This window comes from Phyllostomus discolor, chromosome 7, assembly GCF_004126475.2.
Source record: "Phyllostomus discolor isolate MPI-MPIP mPhyDis1 chromosome 7, mPhyDis1.pri.v3, whole genome shotgun sequence".
Classification (NCBI taxonomy): Eukaryota; Metazoa; Chordata; class Mammalia; order Chiroptera; family Phyllostomidae; genus Phyllostomus; species Phyllostomus discolor.
Window position 1 is genome coordinate 120575338 of NC_040909.2, and position 22939 is coordinate 120598276.

A 22939-nucleotide genomic window follows, 5' to 3' on the forward strand; every position below is an offset into this window, starting at 1 on the left:
CCTTTGTAAGCCCAAAACATTTTTTTTAAACTTTATAGAAATCTACTTGGTGATAAAACTTGCATACATATTAGTAATATGATCTTAATGATAAAATGCTCCTAGTATGTAAAAGAAAACTGTTAATAAGTTAAAATCAAACTATCATCTTATGGTTTTAAAATCAAAGTAAATAGACAAAAATTGTTTTATTTACATAGTTATGCAAATTAGTCTTAATGAGTGAAATTTGAGAGTATATTTTTAGAACCAAAATTCATAACTTATATAAGCATCTTCCTAGAATTGTGTTGCAATTCTAAAATATTGCTTATAAAATATTTATTAAAGTAATTTTCAGTTGACTGAATTAGCAATGACCCATGGCTTGGGGAGATGTGATCTGAACACTGAATGGAAAGAGATGACCTATTGTTTCAGAAGTCTTGCATTATTGAACACATGGCACATGATATGCATTAGGATGGCAAACAAAAACAAAAGGGAAGAAAGAAAGGAATACAACTTTTACATAACAGAGGCCTATTTATGTACACTTAATAAGAAATTACTAACTTAGAATAGGTACACCTTATAAACAAAAAGGCACTTATAAAAAGTTATTTCACCTGGCTGGTGTAGCTCAATGGATTGAGCGCCGGCTGCGAACCAAAGTGTTGCAGGCTCGATTCCCAGTCAGAGTACGTGCCTGGGTTGCAGGCCATGACCCCCAGCAACCCCACATTGATGTTTCTCTCTCTCTCTTTCTCCCTCCCTTCCCTCTCTAAAAGTAAATAAAATAAAATCTTTTAAAAAAAAGAATGGCTTATTTAAAAAAAAAGTTATTTCATGTTGAGATTAAGTATTTCCAGCCCACTTCTTTCTAAATATTATTAAATGAAAAAAACAGTAAAACAAAGATTTTTTTCTTAAAAAACATTTTAAATGATATACTCATTTTCTTTCAATATTTAATATATTTAGCAAGTATTGCAAAGTGGTGAAAAACATGAAAACAAATTAAACAGAATGTATGTTTACCTTTTGTTTGAAATTGTCATTTAAAGAAAGTCTCAAATAGATCAGATATACACAATTGAGAAACACTATTAACTTTTTGTGAGAGTTCCAGGGAAACAAACTTATTGAGAAAAAAGCATTAAAATATCAGAGTTTAATTGATGATTAATTTAGATACAAATATCCTAAGTTTAATTTTTTCCAAAGACATATGACCAAGTTGTAGAATTATTATCATTATAATGAGGAAACAGACAGAGAGGATACATAAATTGCTCAAGAATCATCAATGGAGGAAGTGTGATTTAAATTCATGTCTAATTCAATAGTGCTGGTGTCTGCGCTCTTTCATCACAGCCAAAGTGAGGACAGAGATGAGATCTGTACTGAAGTTGAAGTGTCACGTACCTATGTATCTTATCCGGAAGCCTTTCTTGTTATTGCCATGATCTGCTGACCACTGAAGAAATACTTCATGACCGTTGCTTGTTACATTAAAAGCAGAAGAATAGTCTCCGCTGAGGGAAATAAGCACTGGACTTTGAATACTTGGTCCTTCAAAAAGAAAATAAAACAATTTAGATACAACTGAATAATTATCTTCCAACTTATCTTCAGCATTTTATACCTTTAGAACGGTATTAAATATGGTTAAATTGCTCCACAAGCAATTTAGCCCGTCAACAACTTAAATATAATATAAAATATTTGTTTTATACATTTTAATTTCCTAGCTAGAGAATCTACAATTTGTGAAATAATAGCCTAGTTAACTACAATGTTCATATGGTATATAAGCAAAGTTGACTGATATTCTAGAAATATAGCATAAAATAATGTAGGCTGTTGTTTACACCGAAGGGCTGTGTGTACAATAAATAGCTGGGGCTGAAATTATGAATATCCAATAAACATAACCCATGGTTACCATCATACACCTGAAGAACATCAAATTCCTTTTCTGTCTGGAAGAATTCTACAAACATGCTGATATTATATCCCTTTTCCACTGAAATGCTCCAGGCACACATCTGAAGATTGGGGTAACTGTCAGGATATCCAGGGCTCAGGATGACTCCCGTGGAATCGAGCCGTAATTCATTAGCAGGGCAGAGCACTGGCACAGAAAAAGATCATTACATAAGATTAGGGTTTTAGGCTTATATGAAAACTGCATTTTAAATACTGGATACTCTGCTTTCACATTCAATACTAGTAAAATATAAAAGGATACCTTAAATGATGTGTTAGAAGAGACAACTTGTATTAAGCTTGCATTTCAAACAAATGGAAGAATGACCTAAAAATTTAAGGTATGGATTTCCATGTTTTTTACTTTTCTAGACAGTAAATAGATACATAATTAAAATATGAGACATCTAAAGGGCACAGTCTCACAGATTCATCTGGATGAAATCCATATATTTAACCACCAAATGTAATCACTCATTATATTTCAATTATATCAAACTCTTTGGAATGCACCACATTTAGAATTGCTTTCCATATGTTAACTGTGAGATAGGAAATTAAAGAGGATCTAGGAAAAGAATAACAAAAATGATGCAGTATTATTTAGAAAAAGTAAAAAAAAAATCATAACAATAATCAAGTAATTTAAAACAGACTAAAAATAATTCAGGTTTCTTTTAAAATAATCCAATCGGATGACTGTTTCAGCAAGCTTGCGAAGTAACTCAAACAAAAATGTAAAGTAAGCTTTTTAGCCTAAGTATCTGGTCAATTATTCAATATAGCAACTCAGCATGGACTCATTCTGAGGGATGATTTATTAACTTTTAGCTAGCGTCTGACGTTATTATGAGACAACAATTTATTGTCTTGTATTCTCCACAGCAGATAGAATAAAAAGAGGTGCAATTACCAATCTATATGAAATTCTGATTTTTAAAATTAGATATTGAAACTCTAAAAGATTAGTGATTGTGACATAACTAGGTTATCCAAATGTTTAATTTTAATTTTTAAAAAGTATTAACTTGAGATCCAAGTATAAAATAAAAAAGTGCTGCCCTCCAAGAGAGCATTCACAATGTAGTTTGCACATTGTGGTCAAGAAAAAAATCCTGGTATGTAACTGCTCATTCATGCCTTCCTGCACCGCCCAAGTCCTTTCCCATGCATGATCTCCAAAAGCTGAGGCTCTGTCTTCCCCATTCACATGTCTAAAGATCTATATTGAATCCTAATATTTACTGTAAACAATAAATACATACATACAAGATAGTTGTATATAAAGGAGGAAGTTGAATAAATGACATCTAAATATCAGGAATATATATGATAGATTTCAAAATATCCAACCAACTTTGAGATGTTCTAAAGTCATGACTAAGAGCAAGGCAAGTTCTCATATTGACACTGGTTTATACCTCCAAAGTGTTTTTCTTTTTGTTACTGTAAAAGCCCCTTATGAAAATCCTTCCTTCTTTTTGTAAGAACTCCAATGACACAGAAAATCAAAACTTAACTCCAACTTTTAGCATGTTCGATATAATAAACAGAGCTTTTGTTTTAATTTTATAACAGTAAAGGTAGTGCACAGGAGACAGGTTTTCATTCCTCAGAAAGAACCTCAGTGAAAAAAATAATCCAAGAACATCTAATTTTATCTGAATCAGCCAATATCGATAAATAGTTACTATGGGTGATGCTATTCTGGATCCTAGAAGCTACACACATGAACAACACGTGATTCTTGAACATCCCAAGTGCTGCACGTCATTCAAATCCATCATTGTCTTGCCCTTCAGCATGGTGAATTCCTCGTAGTCCACACACCACTGTTCTCCACTTCTGTGTCTTTACAACGCATCTGTCCCTTGAACCACACTTTCCCCATCTCTGCTCTAACAGAGGAAGTCTCACTTGTAATTTGGAGCACGTGCCTCAGGGAGCAATGCCTCCACAAGCTTTCCCTTCCCCGTTGACAAGTACACACGATATGATTCTACAGCCCTCTGTCACAGCCCTTGTGCTACGTTGCCTTCCTAGCAGGGGCTATTTATAAGTTGTTTTTTGTTTTTTCCTTAGGTCCTCAAACTTGACAGGTGTTCAGTAAAGTTTAATGAATCAGTGGTTAGATCAGAAACTACTTTCAAATTAAGGCAATCAACATGGAGCCTTTATTCAAAGTGATGTATCTTATTTTCCACCTTCTGGCAAAAATAATTTAAGGAAGTTGAACTGACTTTGGATAAATTAGAAAAATTAAAACTTGGAAAAATAAAAAAAAATGTTTAAAGTCAAATATGAGAAATAATGGAATGAAAAAAGAATACCATATATGAGTTGTATAACTGTTAACATTATTGCTAGTTAAATATTAAGTATTTAAAATTATTCCTGGTATTGAGTTAAACATAAAACAAATATTTAGAAATAAGTAATCATAATAATCGGTACCTTGACAAACCGGAGGTGCTCCATCCATCTGGAGTCGTTCTCCTAATCTGCATGTCAGAATTGCATTGCCCACCAAGGTAAACCCTGGAAGACACTGGTACCTGATAATATCACCTATTAAAAGAAGAGAAAAGAAAAGGCAGAGGGGACTTCAGATAAGCAACAAGGTGAAAATTAACAGGTGTTTCTAAAGCAACAGAAATGCCTATTAATTTTGAATCAGTATTAAAATTCTATTAATTCTAAGTAGGGCTGACATTCAAAATATTGAACTACTAGTACTTCACAGGCACTGATCAATCAGCTCCAAAGCCAAGAGCAGATGACCGGTAAAACTGGACTGTGCATGCCAGTTGGAAAGAAACAATAGTAAAGTAATAATCTGGTTGGTCCAGGTAAGATATTCATTAAAAATGTATGAAACAGTTAAAATTATTCTTAATTATTGCTTTTACATTAAGATTAGATTTACATTGGTCATGGATATTTCCTTACATTTATCAACCAAAATCAATGGGATAATAATAAAAGTTTATTATGGCGACATTATACAGTTATGTGGTTTGAAATCCCACACTGTTGTCTAATTGTACATCCTGGAAATACAGAATTCCTTTTCCTTGCCTTCTATCTGGTCCCCTTGCCTCTTTTCACTGCTGTCCATTCTTAAGAATTCTAAACATTTCCCATCAAGGAGGGAAGATGGTCTAAGGAAGGCTGTAACTATTCTTTATTTTTGTTTATTTTTAAGCAAATAGCTTTGTTAACAGTGTGGTTGCTTTGAAAGTGATTTCAGAGACGTTACCTATTTCAAATTCGTCATCTTCTGTCAAAATGTCAGCATTCGGTACCGGTGGTGGAGGTTGGCACACTCGCAGTTGATAGGCTAGGAAAACAGACAATGTGTTTATTCCTTCTCTGAGCAGCTGTATTTACTCGAAGTGCCTAGCACACAGTCACAACTGCAAACAAGTACTCTGCACTTACTCTATTGCAGGAAATATTATCAACACTTCACTTGCATTAATTATATTAGCCCTTATAAAATTCTCTTTATTTTATTACTCAGTTTATGTAACTATTTCTATAATTATTCCCATTTTATAAAAGAAAAAACTATTAAAGGTAAAAATTGGGTCTACATCACATAGCTATAATGTGGTAGAATTGAAATTTAATCAATCATTTCCCTGATCAAAGCTTTTTTTACTAGAACCCCTTTTTTAATTTCTTTTTTTAATATATAATCTTTATTATATTTATTTCCACTACCATTTAGTTGCCTTAAACTCCCTCCCCCCAGGAATCACCTTTAAAAATACATACTCTTGTTCACTCAAGGAACACATATTCCCTGGCTGGCATAGCTCAGTGGATTGAGCGCGGGCTGGGAACCAAAGTGTCCCAGGTTCGATTCCCAGCCAGTGTACATGCCTGGGTTGCAGGCCATAACCCCCAGCAACTGCACATTGATGTTTCTCTCTCTCTCTATCTCCCTCCCTTCCCTCTCTAAAAATAAATAAATAAAATCTTTAAAACAAAAAAGAAACACATATTATATTAGTTGAATAAAAATGTGTTTTATATGCTTAATTTTATCACTTAAACATAGAAGTTATTTATACACCTCGGAGCTCAGATATGACAGAATAAGACTCAAAGGACACAGCGACTCATCTGTGGTCACACAAGCAGCACAGAGCTCACCAGCACTCCCTTGTGTATCCCCAAGCTTCAAAGCCCATCCCTTCGGTGTTTTCCCTATCACGCTACAGTTATTATTACTAGAGTATTGAGGTGCATCAATTAATCCAGTTAATGAAGACTCCTGTAAAAGCAGATGAATGCGATGAATCTTGAAAGATGAGTAAGAGTCCTGACTGATGTGACTCAGTGGGTTGGGCATCGTCCTGCAAACTGAAAGGTTGCAGGTTCAATTCCCAGTCAGGGCACATCCCTGGGTGGCACGCCAGATCCCTCTGGGGGGTGTGGAAGAGGTAACTGATCACTGTTTCTCTGACACATGGATGCAGCAATGTTTCTCTCTCTTTCTCCCTCCCCTCCCCTCTCTCTAAAAATAAATAAATTAAATATTTTTTAACATGCATAGTATATTTCCAGTTCTGAAAGGTAATCATGAACATAAGAGCATTTCAGATGTAGGAGAAAACAAGCAGAATTTGAGTACCGATTCATCATCAGATAACAACAAAAAACATTTATAAGAGGTTAAGAGTAATAAACTTCCAGGTTACTAAGGACAAAGAAAGAGAAAACAATTTCAAAATGTAGATAAAGAGGGACAAATCAAGGGAGATTTGTTTCAATATCAAATCAAATAGCAGGATATTTCTTTCAATACCCTGCTGTAAATGGTTGTCTGTCTCTTCAAACATCTTCCTTTCAGTGCTTTAACCTGTTTATAAAAACCCTCGCTGTGCAGGGATGTTCCTGTGCAAGTAAAACACTGCTCTACACACACAGAGGAGTTTCCACTGAAAAGAAAATCGCTGGGAAACAAGCTCTGGTCAGAGAAGCATAACCTAGATTTTTCTTTTTAATTGTTGTTCAAGTACAGTTGTCTCCATTTTTCACAGTTGGGAGTAACATTAGGAATTTTGAAAATCATATTCCTGAACTTAGACCTTAAAAGGGATATGATGGTCAAGGTAACAGGTGATTGTAAGACATACGAAAGAGTTAAGAAAAAGGGGAGGAGACACAGAGAGACTTAACATGGAGCAATTCTTACCAAACTATGCTTCTGAGAAAAACATTTTATCTGGTCTTAATGTAGAGCAGAGGTAAACTCAGAAGTTAGAGAAGTGTAGAGATGCCCGTATGTATACTATTTTACTTTTGTTTGACTATAAAGTTAGTTTTAATTTTCATGCTAATCATCTTATTGTCTTATTTAAAAAGAAGCACGTTTTTTTTCTGTCCTGGCTGGCGTGGCTCAGTGGATTGAGCGCGGGCTGCGAACCAGGCATTGCAGGTTTGATTCCCAGTCGGGGCACATGCCTGGGTTGCGGGCTGTAGCCCCCAGCAACCACACATTGATGTTTCTCTCTCTCTCTCTCTCTCTCTCTCTCTCTCCCCCCCTTCCCACTCTAAAAATAAATAAATAAAATCTTTAAAGAAATAAAAAGAAGTACACTTTTATCATTGATGAGCCCATGACTATTGCAGCTTCAGAACATGCTTAGAATGGCTCAGGTAACTCAGCTGCAGAGGTTATAGGACCAGAGTTTGTAAATTATTATTAATGAGGAGTGTGATGTGCAGGGATATGTCATTTTCCCAAGACAGCACGGGTGCTATGAGCTAAATTCTGTCTAGTTCTCTGCCATTTCTCATCACCAACACTTTCATAAACTGTTTCCAGAGCCAAGGGACCGCCGTGGGGTCATGGAGGGGTCCTAATGTCCTTCCCTCCCCCCTCTATGTCAGTCAGACCAATTCTACTTTCATCAGTTTTATAGCTTTGGATTCTGAATAAACTTTCCTTTGAACAAACTTTCTACCATCTTAACCTAAGTGATTTCATGGATTTCTTCACTTCAAGTCTGACTTCAAGTTTCAAATCCCAAATTTGCATTACCGCAATAGGCATTTCTTCCGAGCTCCTGACTGCCTACCTCCCCTTATCCTTTACTGTTATTTTCGAATCATAGAACTCTTTTATGGCACATGCAATACTGCCTTATTTCAAAATCTATTATTGTTCATCTGTTGGCTTGCTTGTTCATTGTTTGTGTCTCTATGTAGACTTTGAGTAGCATGAGGGAGGTGACTTTTTCAAAATCAAGTGAAGAAGATAATGGGGAAAAAACCTTTGTGTCTTTTTCTTTAGACTTTTGAAGGCAAAGAACTACAAAAAGTTAAATCATAAACGGCTTCCAGCCATTCTATTTTCTAAACCTTGTCAATTTCTACTAGTTTGTTTGTGAAAATAGGTCTAAAATTTTCCCAGTGTTCTATTTCTTCTTGTTGCCAGCATCCTGGTGTGAACCCCTGTCATTTCATACCTGTTGTGCTGGGTTGAACACTATCCCCTAAAATGTATACCTTTCTGGAAACCTCAGAATCTTATAGGGAAATAGGTTTTTCAGATATAACAAACAGAGGTCAGATTGAATTAAGGTGAGCCCTTAAACCACTAGGAGTGACCATTATAAAAAGAGAGGAGATAGAGATGGACACACAGGGAAGTCATGTGATGATGGGGACCGAGAGTGGAGTGATTTATCTGCAAGCTAAGGAATGCCAGTGTTGCCTGGCTGCCCCTGAAGCTACCCACAGCCTTCAGAAAGAGCACAATCCTCCCGAGACTTCTTCACACATCTACTTCTGTGTCTTCACCCTTTTAGCCCCCAGAACTGGGAGAGAAAAACATACCGTTTTCTTAAGGTACCCAGCTATGGTGCTTTGTTACAGCAACCCTGGGAAACTAATACTTCTACATGATGAAATCAATCTGCAGGATGTTATCTGGTTTCTGTGTCTTTCTGGCATAACCCTTTCCATGGACGAGCAAAGTGGTGCAAGGGAATTAAGACAGTATTTACACGAAATCCACTGTGTTCAAAGGAGCCGGTGAATGTGAAACCGGCAAAGCCAAAGGTCAGGGGGTTAGGGGCTAGGGTGAGAGAGAACCCCAGGACAATCTATGGGCTGGGCTCAGGACCAGTTTATTTTAATTCGAGGCCAGTGGGAAACCTGTGAAGAGTTTGAAGTCTGGGAGTAACATAATCAGATTTCTCCTTTTAAAAATTGAATCTGGCTGCAGTAGGAAAAAATATACACTGTTGGAAGGGGACAGGCAAACGTGTTCACCCAGACTCTACACTGTAGCAGGTGTTCAATAAACACTTGTTGATTGAGTCTAAAAAAAAAACAAACCTCATATGTGTCCCCAAATGACTTGACATTAAATTAAAAGTCTTGGCTATGACCCCCAAGAACATTAAATTAAAAGTCTTGACTATGGCCCCCAAGGGTCTCTAACTTTATTTAATAAACTTTAGCCCCACCTATTAGCCAGTTTATATCTTTAGCTGCAAACAACAACAACAAAAAAAAACAGGTAATTCCTCTCTGCTTAAAACTGAAGTACCCTGATTTGTTATGTCACCCAACTGCAGTGCCCTTCTCTCCTCACAAAAAGATGTTAAACTGCATCTCTTCACTTTTTCTTTAAAAAAGTGTTTGAAAAATCAAACCTGTCCACAACCTCACCCTTGCCATGGTCTCTTCTATCCTCTAATCAGCATAGTTCTCCAATGGTTGCTAGTGTAACATTTGATAGTGTGGCTAAAACTTTATGCTCTATTTAACTTTTTAAATTTATTTTGCTTTCTTTTTTTTCCTTTTTTATTGTTCAAGTTACAGTTGTCTCCATTTCCCCCCTATTTTGCTTTCTTTGAAACCTATCTTCCTTCCTCATTTTAAACTTTATTCTCAGATGACTAAAATAGAGACATTTTCACTGCTACCTAGAGTTAACTTCTTACAGTTATTATGTTTCACTTGTCTTTATTTCCACTCTGCCAATTTTCACGGTCTGTAAGAATGATCTGTTTGCTGTCCATTTTCTTGCACTAGAATGTAAGCTGTGTGAGAACAGGTGCTTTCGCTTAGGTTGACAACTTCGAACTCCTAGGGGCATAATACAGTAGATAACAGCAATGATCAGTAGTTATCTGCTGAGTGACGGAGTTCTAGAGAAATGAAAAACTACATGGTGAATGAGTAAATCACATATAAGTACTTTCTTATGATATTGAGCATAAATTCTGTCCAGACTCTGGATTTCAATATCATTTCTAAGGCTAACAACTGGAGAAATTTGGGGCAAGTTGCCTCTCTTCTGCCTCATTTTTTTTCTCATTTGTAAAACAGTAATGATAATGGTAATAATTTTATGGCACCTCCAAGGATGGCTATAAAGATCAAAATGTTTATATATGCAAAGCACATGGAGCAGTGCCTGGCACATAGAAGCACTATGTATGAGTAAGCCCTGATTATATGAAATTGTGGCATTCCATTACTTCCAGATAATTGGTGTTGAGAGATAAATAAAATCATTTGGTAAAATATTAATACTTTCTGTTTATCCCAAGTTTTGCTTTTATTCATGAAAGACATTTTGATCTGGCAGTTACTGGAATGATTACGAGCAAAGGTTGGGCGCATTATCCTTGTTGGCGGGACCAGGCTGTAATAAATAAGGCAGCAGTCTGAGGAGCAATGAATGCCTCAGATGTATCTCACTGAAGGCAATAGTGGGGAATTGAGCACTGTGGCTCCACTTCTCCTTCTGGTGATGCTTCTGTCAAGCCAGTCACCATCGCTGGGAAATATATATCCTCCACCTTGTGTTGGTTAGTAACAGTTCTGTGTACAAAACAGCCTAAGCTTCTGTTTACCCTGGAAGCTTGCTACTTGTGTTTCAATCTCTGTTCTGCTAGCTCTATGACCTTAGGCAAATTGCTAAGACTCTGTGATTCAATTTTTTCATCTGCAAAATAAACACAAAACCAAGATTGAGTTAATAGATTGTAAAGTGCTTAGAACGGTGCCTGACGCCTACTTCAAAGGGAAGCACAAGCCCTGTGTGTCGAAGGTTAACCTGAGCCCAGCCGCCGTGTCAGCTGTGTCCTGAACGCAGAGACCTCAATCCGAGGTGACCCCATGCACAGCCCGAGGCCATTCCAAGGGCTAGTACACACACAGCTTCCCAGAACACATCAAACAAGTCATTTTGTTTCTACTCTGATTTAAATTGGTTCTGCTTTGGAAATGCTGAAACTATTTGTTTATTTTATGTTGATGCACAATGCATTATACTGTGATTTAAAATCCTTGAGTTTAGCAATGTATTTGAGAGTCCTGCATAATATATGCTGTATGTGTCTGTGGTCTCAAAACTGCTAGCACAATGCCTGGAAATCGTATTCAATACATACCACCTGATAACTAATTGAATCAAAACATGATCGCATCCTGTATAATGTATATACCTTGGTTACTTTGGAAGAAAATAAATAGGTTTAGGATGAATACACCCAACACTGTATAAGTTAGAATCAAAAGTTTTTTTTATCTGAAAGTCACCGGGTAAATCACCTATCCTGTTTGCTTTATTTTGCTGCATTAGAGGAAGGAGGAGACCTAACGAAGTGGAGTGAGCCAGACAAGGCCACACACCCAGTTACGGGCACAAGGGAAATGTTTAAATGAAATTAGTGTTTGGTATGAAGTTAAAGCAGGTTTAGCATTAAGTTTCTCAGAGTAGCAACTTGAGCACCGACTTCAACAATGCTCTTCATGTTTGTAATGAACAGCTTTGGAAAGAGCTACTTGCAAACTACACAATGTTAAACCAGGAAATGGCATTATATTTAAAAAGCTGTCAGCACTTTGCACACTAGGTTCAGCAATATTTTCTTTCAAATAGAGAAACACATTCAAACTAAAGGATGCATGTATTGTCTATTACATAATTTGTAATTAAAATGTTTCCAAAATCTAAAATAAATAGTGTCATCTAAATTTTAAATAGTATTAGCACATATTTTAGTTCAGGCTTTTCATGGATTATTCTATTAGAAATAGCCTTGGAATTATGATCATTAATGAAAAAGCTGCATAACACAGATCTTTACACATCTACATTTAGATCAAATTTACACATTTGATCTAAATCTGTGTTATCTTTAGAGGAACCATTTATTTGACGTGTCATTCAGCTTTAAAACACCATTTAAATTTAATAACTACATGAGGATATATTCTACATGTCAGTATCTTTTGAGGATGACTATTATTTGAATTATGCCTTATTTTGGTTCAAGTGTATGTAGCTGCCTGGTTCCTGGCCAAACACGTTTGCTTATTGAAAATACTTTAGGCTTTGATTCTGGAAATATTTTTTGGTTATGTTTTATTTCTCCTATTTCCTTTGTAATGAAACATCCAACCTAATTCCAGAAAAGAAGCTGTATTTATCTACTTTACTTCAATGGAGCTATTCAAGGCTCTTCAAAAAAGACAAAACCGAACACTGGGCAAATTGCCATTCTTTCTCTCACCCAAAAGGGCACAAGTACACAGCTTTTCTGACAAGTAAGAACACAGCATTTCTTACAGAGGGAAAAACATGAAAAACATAATATTCTCTGTTCCATTGTAAACTCTAAGATCTCTATGACCACTGGCATACTTCAGTGGCAACCCAGATTAGTTCAACTACAATAATTTGACGACTTGGGAAAAAAAATTGTAGGAGAAAAGCATATTGATAATTACATAGTCAGTTATGCAATTCAGGCAATGTTACTATAAAAGTTACGTAAAATAAGTTTATAAGTCCACATAAAAGTGGACTTAGGAGTATTTATATACATCCTCTATTAGTTCTAATTAAGAAAAAATAGTAAACAATATTATTCTATTTTGGAAAAAATCTGGTAGTGAGTTGTTATGAACCACATAAGTAAGTTTTGGCAGTGGTTAAATTACTTACCTATATCATTTTTGTGCCACTAATGTTTTATAATTGGTTTATTTCCCTGCCTACAAAAAGAACCTTAGAAATTAAGATAAATGCTCATCCCTAAATTTAGAGATGATACAGAAAAGTCTCTAAGATGAGAAATGAATCAGCAAGAGTTACCTCATTCCTGGTATTTCCCTAGAGATGGGATGACAGAAGTACAGTAGGCAAAGCTATTGGGAAATCTGAATTATCCATAAGAAAATTCCAACATCTGTTGCATGAACTGACTTCTCCATGATCACATAGCTAATTGAAAGTATCCAGCCTTTGTGCTCAGCGCATTAGAACCTAACAGTAACGTGCCAACAGTCACCTGGCATATCAGTAGATAAGAGCATATCAACAGTGCCAGTTTTTCTTTTTCAGTCTCTTCTCCCTGTTCACTACCACAGTTGAAGTGCTTTGGGCTATGAAGGGACATGCTATAGCTATATTTATTACTTTAAACTATTCTGCGTATTAAAGAAAAGAAAAAAGGAAAGAAAAGACAAGACAGGACACAGCTCCTGTGTGCTATCAGCTGGGAGCTGGCCTGGCTCTAAATGATAGACCATGATTTTCTACTGTCGACGATAAAAAGCTTCACTAACAACTAATATCAGACATGATAATTATTTGACCTTGTTGGAAAAACACAAACACAAGACCTTTCCATAATAATGTCTGAGCACACAAAGATAAAAACAAATACCAACCCCCCCACAAAAAAAAAAAGAAGCAAGAACACAGTCCAAACAACCAAACTGACCAAGAGTCTTCCATCTCAGCTAATACAAGTGAATGGTGCTTCCTACTATAGTGATTCTAGGTTAGGGATGTTCCATTCCTCTCACCTTCTAGAAAAAATGCATTATGATACCCAATTGTAGAACTGCTCCAACTTTCTGATAGTACCCAATCCAGAGGAAAGCATGTGTCCTTGAAATTTTCCAGAACCATTGAACACTGCCCATATCCTACGACTAGTTCCTCCTAACACCTTCTTACTGATATGCCACAGGGTCACTCAAGGTGCATTTGTCTCACGCATTGTAATGAGCCAATACACCCAACTTTATTTAACTAAGGGTTTTTTCCCGATGGACTTTGGCTGGAAGGGGCTGACAGTAAGATATTGTAAAAAATAAATATCATAGCTTATCAATAGGTGTGCACATACAGCAAAATGTCAAATATAGTAAGCAATTTTGACATGTCTTTTAGTTACTTAAGTAATCACTAAGTAGTTATTAAGTAATAATAAATGACATTAATTCATAGTAGCTTCACCAGTTTGGTATTTAGCTTCAATATATGTATTTATATATAATTGTATGACATCTATAACCCTATGTTCTCTAGGGGACATCAATGAAACACTTTGTGAGTTCAATGCATTATCTACTGAAATAGGAAAGGAGGTCAGGCCTGCAGGTTGTGTGAGGCGAAGGGGTCACATAGTCCAAAGCAATGCTGATTTATGTTTTTGTAAAATGTTTTTACATTTTATGGAAATGTGCCTTTATAGCTGCAGCGGTCTCTTTTAGGATGGGACCTTCTGGAGTTAAACATACTTGTCCCCAAATGCAGCACTTATTGTAAATCCCACATAATCTTAACGGATGACTTAAAAGACAGCGCCGTTCTTTTAAATACAATTTTTAAAGTAATCTGAAAGTCAATATATAATCAATTCATCTTTTTATAGAAGATGTGCCAACAATAGAAAATAATAAGTAATATGTTATTAAATCATATTATGATTACTAAGAAAAATCTTCTGAGTGTAAATTGAGGTACCCTAATACCCTATTAAAAAAAGAAGTGACTTGGATAATAGATTTAAACATTAAAATGATACCTTCTGGTTTAAATTAATAAATACATATTCTGGTTATACTACAGCCTCTGGCTGTTTTGATTGGCATAAGTCAGATCCTCATAAAACTTTTTTTCTCTCCTCACACTCACCACAGAACATTCTGGGAACTATAAAGAAAAACATACTAAGTTGCGATAAACCTACGAACATATTGTAGTTATCTTGTAGGTCCTGAAGGAGAAGCACTAAGGAGTCTGAAGCTCCAAGTTGTCATTAAGAAGGGGTATTTTCTAGAAAATAAGATGACCTACCATCTTGCTAAAAATGAAAATAATTTCTGCTCATTTTTAACTAGGTTTATATACCATTAAATACAACCTGGGCATGGGACAGTACCAGTTTTGGGTATTGCCTGGGTTTGCCCAAACATTATTGCTGCGGCTGTTGCCATTATTTAAAAAGAGGTCGTTTTTTGGAGTCAGACAGATCTATTTTGAATTCCAGGCAGCCCTTCTGTTTATTAGTTCTCTGGCTTTAGGTAGGTTACAATTTTTATTCAGGTCTTTCATTATTAAAATGAGAGCGATAATGCTTACCTTGCAGAGTTATAACAAAAATTAGCAATAATGCATGGAAAGTACCCAGTGTAGTGCCAGGCATTTTAAGTTTTCTGTAAATGGCAACTATTGCTATTATAGTGATTATTATACAGAGTCAGTGTCTGCAAAAATATGTGGTTAAATAGGTTTTGTGCAGTTTACCTCCAAAGAGCCATTGCTTAGGGCTGAATAGTGTTATTATTTATTATAAGCCAACTCCATCTTGAGTCTATGGCAGATATCCGGAAAATTCAGCAATACAGAGGGAGACAAAAACATCTCCCCAGATGAAGAAAAAGTATGATAGCTGAGATAAAGCACCTACACATGTATGCCTGTCCTATTTTTTCATTGCATAGAGATTGTATTTTTCAAAGCTTTTTTATGAATGTTATTTTTGATCATGAAAGGTTTTATGAAAGTGATATTTTATAAAAGACAGATGGCTGGCTGGATCTCATAAAGGAAGTTCAGCTTAAGGAGAAAAAAAACACTGTTTTCCCTCTTTTCAAATATATTAAAAATACACTAATAAATAAAACCTAAATGATCAGTGTGACCTTAAGAAAATATTGATCTATCAGATTTATAAAACAAATATACTAGTCTTAAGAAAACCACTTCTGACTTACAAGGTTGGGCACAACAGAAACCAATAGGGGAGTAAACCATTCTAAACTTAGCTATACCTAGTCAGCTTAAAATAAGGGTTAAACAGTAATTTACCTACTGGCTTACTTATTTAAAAAATACCAAATGACTCGAACAACTCTTTTTTAACATTACAAGAATTCACTTTGGCACTAAGCTACAGGTACTGAATATGGGCCCAGGATATGAATATTATATTTCAGATGCATTAAATTATATTAGTTTTATAATGCTAATTTGAACACTGGCATCTTTGTTTTTTTGAGAGGGAACTGGCATACATCTATATATTATAAAATAATATTTTTAAAAGTTGTCACTAATACAGGTAAAAAATTAAACAACTCTTTGAAAGAATCAGAACATACATTCCCACTGTAAGACTAACATACAATTAGTCGGTCAATCAGTCAATAATAAAAAATATTCAAGGGCTACAAAGCAGAAATATGATATATCTTCAAAAAATGCATTCATTATTATTAAGCTTGCACACTTGTAAAACAAGATACTACCATATTGTAATTAAGTTCTCAAAAGTTTGGTAAAAAGGGTAAGTGCAATCACAGAGAAGATGGCAGTAATACTTGTATGCTGGAATTATCAAGAAATGGAAGAAATGGGACTTAAGGTGGGGGGACTTAAGGGCTGAAAATAACTGAGGAACTATTTACAAATGCAAGTTCAGGAGGCAGTGAGAGAAGGAATCTGCCTAGAGTCAGATTTGACAAACACGGGGGGTAAGATTCAGGAGCCCAGGTGATAGGGAAGCTTTACATTTGATTTAATATAGGCACCCTGCATTCTTGAAAAGGTGAGTGGGGATGAAAGCAGGGCTTAGGAAAATTATCCTAAAGCAGCTGTCAGAATGTCAGGTATGTGTCAATTTTAATGTGAGCCCTGGCTACAACCCCAAATTTCAAGGTTAGTTTAAGGTTTGGGTAATATTTCCAGGGATGTTGATCCAACTGTTGGGATTCTCTAGGCTCTGGCAATTGTGCCTTATTATGAAATTATTTAAAGCATAAAGATAAGTGTCCTATCAGAAAATCTAAAACGTGAGATAACTTGTGGTAAGGAGAGGAAAATGCACTGGACATCTGCTCTGCCAGGCGCTCTAATAACTGTGTATCATCCATTGCCTCCGATTCTCTGATCATCTCAGCAATTCAATGCTGATACCAAGGGCAATGGCAGCGATTATTTGGGTGGAGCTATGCCAAACTGCCAATATTGAGCATAGTTTTACCAAAATTTTATATGGTTGAATCCAGTTTATTCCAGTAATTAGAGTGCTGGCTACATGCACAGTAGCTCACTCATCCTCTCAGCAATCCCGCCATGGTGTTTTACAACAAAAAAAGTAATTGACCGAAGGGTAACTTGCCCCCAGTCAACAAATCGCTGGAAAACAAAGCACCCCAAAATATTTGATCTCTTATTCCCAAGCTAGTTCTATTATATATATATATATTTTTTTCTTTTTCTTTTTTTAGGAAAGGTTTTCTTTTTTTCTTTTTTTTTAAGATTTTATTTATTTATTTTTAGAGAGGGAAGGGAGGGAGAAAGAGAGAGAGAAACATCAATGTGCAGTTGCTGGGGGTCATGGCCTGCAACCAAGGAATGTACCCCGACTGAGAATCGAACCTGTGACACTTTGGTTCGCAGCCTGCGCTCAATCCACTGAGCTAAGCCAGCCAGGACTATTTTATATATATATATAATTTTATATAGCTTATAGATTATATAATTAAATGTAGCTTATATAGCTTATATAAGCTATAATTCTTATAGTTTAAGACTAAGAAGATCAAATATATATGAAAATATAAATATATAAAAACATACAAACATATATGTGTATATTATATAATGTATATACAATATATACCATCCATATATTGTGTATATTATATAATATATATTTATAAATATATAAAAACATATATAAATATATATATGACTCAAAACCTAGTTACAAAACAGGCAAAACATATTTTGCTATGAGAATATATTTACACATTTTCATAAGTGTATAAATCCACATTTGCATGTTGCGTGCAGACATACATTCTATCCTCATGTTTTCTATATGAATACAAATACACAGACATCTTTTTCTCTGACCTTATTTTCCCTTTGAATCATATCCTAAGTTTTATAATAATTTTACATTCCTTATAAGGTCATCTAATGGATATTTATAGTCCGTGTATTGTTATTTGTTCAGGCAGTACACAAAATAATAAAAATATATGCAGACATCCATAAAAAGAAAAAATGTTTTATACAAAATGCAGTCAGCAACTAATTCACCCTGTAACTTTATTATTTAATTTATTGGCTTCTGAGTTATGGTTATTTATTAAAATAATAAAGCTGTTGTTATAGTCTTAGACTATACCTACATACTGCTAGCATCAGTGTCCAAGTCAGTAAAAAAGGCAAAGGAGTTATTTTGGTGAAAGCCCAAATAACATTTGTCTAGCTGCATGTCCCTATCTTGTTGGCTGTGCTGGAATGTACACACAGCTCCAGCAGCTGTGGGTCCTGTGGAAGGACACAACTGGGTACCGTTTACTGGCTGGTGAGTGCTGAGATTAAGTAAACCAAGTATTTTCTGGTCTATGCTCTGACTATATCTAAACCTGATGTACTCTAAATGTGAGCATAACCGTATTTGACTTAGCATATTTCTCATGGAATATAAGATTTGGGTATCAAAGTTTTAAAGCTTTGCATTAAAAAAGATGAAAGCATTAAATTGTATATCAATGTCATAGACAAAACACAAGTTCATGTTGCAAATTTTCATATAACTTACAAATGTAATTCAATAGCTTATTGATCCTGTGAACTATTCATGGAATTCATCTTACATAATCATATAAAACAGAATGTGTTTCATGGAAGCAGATAAAGGTATGTAGTAACTGGAAATAAAATACTGTATATATAATTAAACAAAATCAATTTGAGATGCAAGAAATTTTTTAAAACTGTGAAACCACATGAATGTTCTTTCAAAAAGTTACCATTATAAAGCAATAACCCAGAGTAATCCTATACAAAGAATTCAAATTGAAACTCTTCATAAATTATTCCACAGGAGTACAGCTATGAACTTAATGATCTGAAATAGTCACTTAAAACTGTAAGAGTCTAGAATAGATATGGTTTTGAGACAAGAGTATAAATGATTAATATGATTCAAAGCACAAAGATATTGGGTAATCATTTTAGAAAGACTCACAGCAGGTTGAATAGATTAAACATTTTGTATTGAAAAATCTATTAATGTCTCAAAGTTACATGCAGTAAAATATGAACAGCTGGTTCTCTTTTATTGGTTTCCATGTGAAAAAAATGATTTTCTGCTGGGTAATAATTGAGTGATTTATTTCTTATTTCTACTTGCTTATATTTTAACTTCCCTAACTGTTTAGAAGAGGTTATTCTTTGCAAGTGAATGTATTTGAAATAATAAAAAAAAGTGTCAAATTGTAATACCTTTTCAATCAGTGGTTAAATATATTTTACATTCAACTATCCAGAACAATTTTAAAGATTACCAAATGAAGTATAAACTCTTAGATAATACAAACCATGATAACTGAGCACAAAAAAGCCACTTGTTGTGAAATCACTGTGGAATTTGATTAGAATCTGATTCGAAGTGCTATAGACTGATTCCAAAGCAGTATTGCCACTGAACTGCCCGATCTGAGGTGAGTTTTGATCTGGCCCATCCCTATTAGAAAGAGACACAGCAGAGAGGGAGAAAGAGTAAGATTAATTTGGGGGAGTCTTCCACCAAGTGTAGTAAAAGTATTACATATGAGATGACATAGAGTAGAAGAAATAACCAATGAGTGGCAAATCATATCGATATCCTTTATATTTACATAGGTGATAACATTTAAAATAAGAAGTATAAAAATAGATCACAGTTTCACCTGAATAAAATACAATCACATAGTTGTTATCAATTACACTCTTTGGTTTTCTGACCACAACCCAGAGCCTCCCAAAAGCTTAAAGTTTGCCATCCTTTTATTTTCTTCAAAATAATCTTGAGTATCACAGACTGTTAAATTAGAAGGAATCTTAGAACTCATACAGTGGCTCTATTAAACATTTTCAATGATTAATACAGACATTTCTTTATATTTTTAGATAAAGATGTTTCAATTAACAGGATAATGATACAAATATATTTTATAACAAATTATTATGACAAATTCAAAAGTTATATTAAATAATTGTATTTTGAATATAGGCTTTCAATTTTCACTGGTTTTGTAAATAGAGAACTTTCTTACCTTAAACTTACCCTGATATTAATTCTCTGTTTTGGCATATTAATTTAATCACACGTTTAAATGTTTGTCCACATATAAAGTTTTCATTCAAAGTGTTTAGCTGCTTTATGAGCAAATACGCCAACATCTATTTCTCTTTTGTCTCATTCTACAAAAACACAAACTGCCACCTTCAGTCACACAATTCAAATATCAGATGGCAATTTCTGTTTACAGAGGACTGTGATGTGTATTTTCATTCCGACCTTGTTTCACTGGTATGCATAGCTGAATCAATCAATAACAATGGTCCTGGCTTACCACACAGTAATGAAATCATAGACTGGTTCTGTTTGAAGAACAGTAAAATTGATGTAGATGCCATTCCCAGGGGGTACTCGTACAAGCCAAAAACAGTCTTGGAAGTTGGGATACTCATCAGGATACCCGGGAGAGTAGATGGTGCCATTCATGGCAGTTATATTCCCTCCACAAAGAGCTGCAGTAAAGGTGTGAAACGAAAGTTAAAATAAATTAGCATGAGCTGATTTGATAAAAATACAAACATTTTATTCCTCTTAAGCAGTATAAAATACATCTGTATTAGTTTTTACCTCAGTGAGGTGTATAAAATGAAGTTGAAAACATGAACAAAATACAGTCAGCTTTTATTTATTTTTCAGTATGGTGCATGCTACATAATTATTATCAACTATTGCTAGATTAGTAAAGCACACTTTTCCCCAAATATTTTATGGATATATACATTGTTAACTCTTATTTGTCTTTTACCATGTCTGCATATATAAGTTCTTACAAGAGGTTAAGGCATTATTATGTAAAAGGTTTTTTTTTAAAGAACGAACCCAAATTCAGTAGCAGTATCTGGGTTACTGGTTTATATAAGAATGACTATTAAATACATACAACTACACAAATACACAAACAGGAGAAGCTATAAAGTGTTAACTTTCTTATGGCCAATGGGGAAGGTTTGGACTTCTTCCAGTAATAATACAATCAATTATTCGTTATGGGGCTTAAGGGTTTGACCTGTGTGCTAACCACAGTTACTCAACTGAAAGGGAGACTCTATGTTTAGCACGCTATTTGAAGAGGAAGACAAAAAAATGCCCTGAAAAACTATTGAAGATAGATGAAGCATACCTTCACACCTGGGAAGTGGATGATTCCAATTACGACTCACTCCATGGAGGCAGGTGAGGGCTGAATTTCCAATTAGTGTGTACCCAGGGAAACATTCAAATGAAATGGTTTGACCCACAGTAAAATCGTTGCCGATGACAAAGCCATTTCGAAACGGGCGTGGATCAGGACAGCTTTGCAACTGGTAGGCTGCAAAAGGGAAAAAAATTCTTCTGAATTTTGGAAGACCACAGATGGGGTACTATTTGCAACTTGCAAAATAGATGCAGTGCTGCTTGTAGTTGGTTATAAATAGCAATTCAGATTTATAATAAATAATGTCAATGAGAGTATGTTATGAATTTCTTCTCGTCTCCAATTTTCACATTTAAATGTTAGTACAATTCATAAAAAATGCATTCAGTTTCTTCACCCACTTATGCAATCTGAATTACAAGTTTTAATGAAAATGTAAACTACTCTTACAGCCACAATTTTAATCAAACATATTCTGATTTCTTTATATAGAGTGTAATTGCTTCCTAGTTACATTGCATATACATAGGATAAAATAAACACACATGTAAGCCTAATTCTGAGCCTTTTTGAATTTTATTTTTACTATTTTTTCTCTAAAAGAAACATGCCACTGTTAAGTTTCTCAAAAGTTACTTAATCATATAAAGTACTAGGGAGCAAATTTCCTCATGATGTACTTCAGTTGTCACAGTATTTTAGCCACTGCAGCAAAGCCACATGTGCACTCGTCCCTACTCCTCTCATTCTGCATTCCACATGAGATCAACACTCCTGTTTTGTTTGTCATTGTGTCCTAAGCCTTGCTGACTGCCTTTCACATAGTAGGTGCTCAATGTACTCTGCGGAGTAAATTTTGAGCCTGTAAGTAGTATATACAATGCATTTTTCCAAAGTTCAGGAAGTTCTTAAAGTCTAATCACAAGATCATTTAAAAATAACATTGGTTTATGACTGAGCATAAATTAACCTATTTCTCAAATACGCCATTAGCTCAGTAATATCAATGCAGTAAAATAAGAGATAGTTTTAAAATTCTATATAACTCACCAATAATATGTAGTGATGATCGTAACACATTGTGGCTGATGTCAATAATATTAATATTAGATCAATAACGGTAACCGATTCTTTAACTTTATACTTTTATTACGAAAAGAATTAATCTTTCCTTCAAGGGCATATTGATAAAAATGTAGTGAATGAAGTTCAAATTCCAGTTTTACATCATTCAAATACAAACATTATTTTGAGCGACAGAGAAAAAATGAGGGCAGGGAAAAGAACCTGAAGCCAGGTTTGGGTTAAATAGCAAAGCGCTGGCATCAGGCCCCTACACTTTCCAGAGAAGGACAACAAAGATAGCTCAGAGTCTTCTAGAAACAAAGAAGAAAATAAGTAGTTGCCCAATTGTTCC

The 22939-nt window shown here is 34.9% G+C and overlaps 1 protein-coding gene across 1 annotated transcript in view; it reads right to left on the bottom strand.

The window, feature by feature from the left end:
- The window catches only part of CSMD3 (CUB and Sushi multiple domains 3), an 893237-nt gene that overhangs the window by 78048 nt on the left and 792250 nt on the right, over positions 1-22939 (bottom strand). Inside the window, 7 exon segments of the mRNA XM_028533680.2 lie at positions 1408-1554; positions 1928-2116; positions 4426-4539; positions 5231-5311; positions 19645-19790; positions 20662-20839; positions 21508-21696. Coding sequence (XP_028389481.1) covers positions 1408-1554; positions 1928-2116; positions 4426-4539; positions 5231-5311; positions 19645-19790; positions 20662-20839; positions 21508-21696 — 1044 coding nt within the window.